This window comes from Octopus bimaculoides, chromosome 3 (assembly GCF_001194135.2).
Source record: "Octopus bimaculoides isolate UCB-OBI-ISO-001 chromosome 3, ASM119413v2, whole genome shotgun sequence".
Lineage (NCBI taxonomy): Eukaryota > Metazoa > Mollusca > Cephalopoda > Octopoda > Octopodidae > Octopus > Octopus bimaculoides.
In genome coordinates this window covers 39,229,992-39,233,708 of record NC_068983.1, presented here as the reverse complement: position 1 = coordinate 39,233,708, position 3,717 = coordinate 39,229,992, and the positions used below count along the sequence as shown (strand labels likewise).

The 3,717-nt window shown below is 38.1% G+C and overlaps 1 protein-coding gene across 1 annotated transcript in view; it reads right to left on the bottom strand.

The window, feature by feature from the left end:
- The window catches only part of LOC106875007 (tyrosine-protein kinase fyna), a 430,432-nt gene that overhangs the window by 21,087 nt on the left and 405,628 nt on the right, over window positions 1–3,717 (bottom strand). Inside the window, exon 6 of the mRNA XM_052966727.1 lies at window positions 862–1,026. Within this exon, the coding sequence (XP_052822687.1) occupies window positions 862–1,026 (165 nt within the window). The remainder of the gene's footprint in view (window positions 1–861; window positions 1,027–3,717) is intronic.

Genomic DNA, 3,717 nt, shown 5'->3' with positions numbered 1-3,717 from the left:
ATATATATATATATATATATATATATATATATATATATATATATAGAGAGAGAGAGAGAGAGAGAGAGTTACATATATGGAAGGAGACATGACATTAACCCTTTAGCGTTCAGATTACTCTGTCAAATATGATCACATGACTGACCAGGCTATCAGATGTTATTACACATCACTGGTCACAATGCGATTCTGCATTGTTTTAGCCTTCAAACGATGCCACCCCATTAGCTAGGTCAGCAGGTTGACATTCCACCCTGACCAAAAGAGGGAATGGAGCAATGCGATGTGAAATGTTTCATGCAAGAACACAGTGCACCGCCCAATCAGGGAATTGAACCCACAATCTAGCAATCATGAATGCAACAGCCTAACCACTGAGCTACGCACTTTCATTCTGTCAAATGTATTTATTCTTATTTACTCACATTGTTTTGAATTAATTATGCATTATCCTGCAGGGTTGAGATTTTGAAGATATGCTTGTTTATTTTTAGAATGACATTGTAGGATAAGCGTGAGAAGCCAGTTTCAACATAAAATAAAGTAGAATATTTTGGACCAGATATGGCCAGTTCAAATTCTAAAGGGTTAGAATGCTTTTCTTTTTTAATTCCACCGCCCTCGTTTCTAATAACAACAATAACAACAATTTTACAAATGACAGGAGTTACAAGAAAAATGATATAAATAATTAGAAATATTGCATTTCTAAATCTCTTAGAGAGACTTATACAGTAGCAGCATGATAGAGTGATGGTTTGTTGCCAACTTAATGTGGCAGTCCCAGGAAAGGGAAGAATGCTACTGCTATTTAGGCCCAGGAAACATTGTTTCTAGTTGGAGATAATTTTATTAACTTACCATAGTAAACTTCAGCAAATTGCCCACTTCCAATCTTTTTGACTAGTTGTAATGTGTCTTTAGTTGTCATGAATTCATCTGGTTTGCCCCGATCCATTGCCCAAAGCAACGATCTAGGTTTGTCACAGATCTGAGTTAGTTTACAACAAAGCCCGTCTGCCACTACTAGCAATGAGCGAAACCAGAAAAGAGAAGAAAAAATAAAACAGATATTAATATAATAATAATAATGATAATAATAATAATAATGATGATGATAATAATAATGATGATAATGATGATGATGATTTCATTTATTTGCCACAAGGGCGAAGGATGAGGAGGACAATACAAAGACAGACATAAAATGTAGGGATTTACATACAATGAAATGATAAAAAAAAAGTGAAAGAAAGAAAGAAAGTAAACACAGTATAGACTGAAAAAGAAGGTTCATATAAATAGCATACAAAAGTTTAAAAAAAAAAGAAAAGTGGTGGGGAGGATGATAGAGATGTGGTCCTCCTGACACAGGAAGGCCTCTAGGAATAATCGAGGAACCCCACTATCTGAAATTTCCCTGAAATCCCAGGAGCAAGTGCCCTCTCCAATCCATTCTCTCTGACTCACAGGTCAACACTTAGAGAAGTACCATCCACTCTTGCCATTTTCATAACTTTCACCCACCTCACTCGAGGACAGCACTTCCCACTCCACTCTCAATTTCCTTTTCAAGTGAAACTTGAAGAAGTCAATGAGAGCTCTACCAAAGAGGAATTTATCTGTCCTCATACAGTCCAGCCTTGTCCACCAAACAACCTCTTTCACCATAGCCCACTAGACAAAGGAAAACTACCTTGCCTGCCCAATTGAAGGAGTGTAGCAATGCACTCATCACTACAAACTTGGCTAACAGACAGATCCGTCCCACATGTGACAGTAACTGGAAATTATCCATGATAGTTCCGGGAAAGTCCTCCGGGAACAGACTAGCCAGTTTGTTCTCATTGGCACCCAGAGTCTCCCTGAGAATGTCATCACACTTCCCCACCACTAATCCTCTATCAATTTCTAAAGCAGAACATCCACCAATCCCATTGCTTGACTGACTGATAGAGGGCTGTAAGTGCCTGGCGACATTCTAAGTGCCAGGCAAATAATAATAACAACAACATCAAAATCGATAATTGTGTAAGGAAAGAAAAACTTAGAGAGGAGAAAAACTCAAAAAAAAAAAAAAAAATAGCATGGAAGGAAAAACATATGTATGGTCAGTTTGAAAGATATACAAACACCAAGACAAATACAGAAGACCAGTGGCTATGGACGAGGAGGAATGACCTAAAGATAGAGACAGAAGCACTTATATGCACAGCACAAGAATGTTAAGAACTATGGGAAGTGCAGATTCGACAACACTACCAAGAATGACAAATTAAGAATGTGTGGTGAGAGGGGTGAAACAGTATGGCATATCATAAGCAACTGCCCGAGATTGGCACAATATGAATACAAAAGGTGACATGACAATGTGGCAAGAATGATTCATTGGGAACTCTATGGAAATCACAGCCTACAAAGAGCAAAGACGTGGTATGAACAAACTGCAGAAGGAGTTACCAAGAATGAAGATTGCAAAAATCTTGTAGGATGCAATGATTCAGTGTGACCGTCAGATCAGACATTGGAAACCTGACACTGTTGTGGTGAATGAAAAGAGAAAGAACATGCATGATAATTGACATAGTATGTCGCCAGTGACAACCGGATCAAAGAAAAAGAAGAAAAACTGAAGATATATGACAATTTGACATGGGAAATACACAGGTTGTAAGCAATGAGGAGAGTAGATGTGGTACCAGTAATAATGGCATGGTTAATAGTATCAGTATTACAAACATGACTCAAAAAGATTGGTGCAAATGTAAAGATAGAATACCAACAAAAACCAGCACTGCTTGGAACTACAAGAGTTCTCTCTGCAGGGTTCTTGAAGTATAATCAGTAAACAAATGTCACCTTAGTCTGCTGGCTGTAGAGAGCAGACACTTTCCATCATACTCAGCAAAATAAGCTGAGAGTCTTAATTAAATAATAATAATAATAACAATAAACTTATTGTACACTGAGCTCAGATGCACTACACCTCATCAGAGAAAGTAACCAAAAAGGCATAAACAAGAATAATGCACAAGAAGTGAACAGTGAATGAACCATTAAAAAAAGTGGCAGGAATGTGTGCTGTTGGTGAACTTTGGGAAGCAGAGAAATTATGAAGGATGTAGTGTTCCAACAGCTAACAACTGATGCAGGTAATTTGTTCCGTGCTTCAGCAATTCTGAGTGAGAAAAAATGTTTCTGAAAGTCATGGGTGCTATGTTGTTTTTTTGATTTTGTAAGCACAAAATGTCAGAATAATTTCAGGTTAATTAAAGTTTATTTTCAAGAACATAAAAAGAAGAAAACATTATATAGTGGTACAGTCTCCAGCAAACCCTGATTTCAATGTTACAGAAATTCCAGGAAACTAATACATAGGCTTAGCTTAGGTTTATCAGGAGTGCTAGAACTCACAAGGTTTCCATGGCATAAATGACTGAGACCACAACACACCCCTCTGAACAAGACACTGATACATCTCAAGGTTAACTTCCCACCTATTGCTGGAAGTTATTTACAGTTGAATCATCATCATCGTTTAACATCCGCTTTCCATGCTAGCATGGGTTGGACGATTTGACTGAGGACTGGTGAAACCGGATGGCAACACCAGGCTCCAGTCTAATTTGGCAGAGTTTCTACAGCTGGATGCCCTTCCTAACGCCAACCACTCAGAGAGTGTAGTGGGTGCTTTTACGTGTCACCCGCACGAAAACG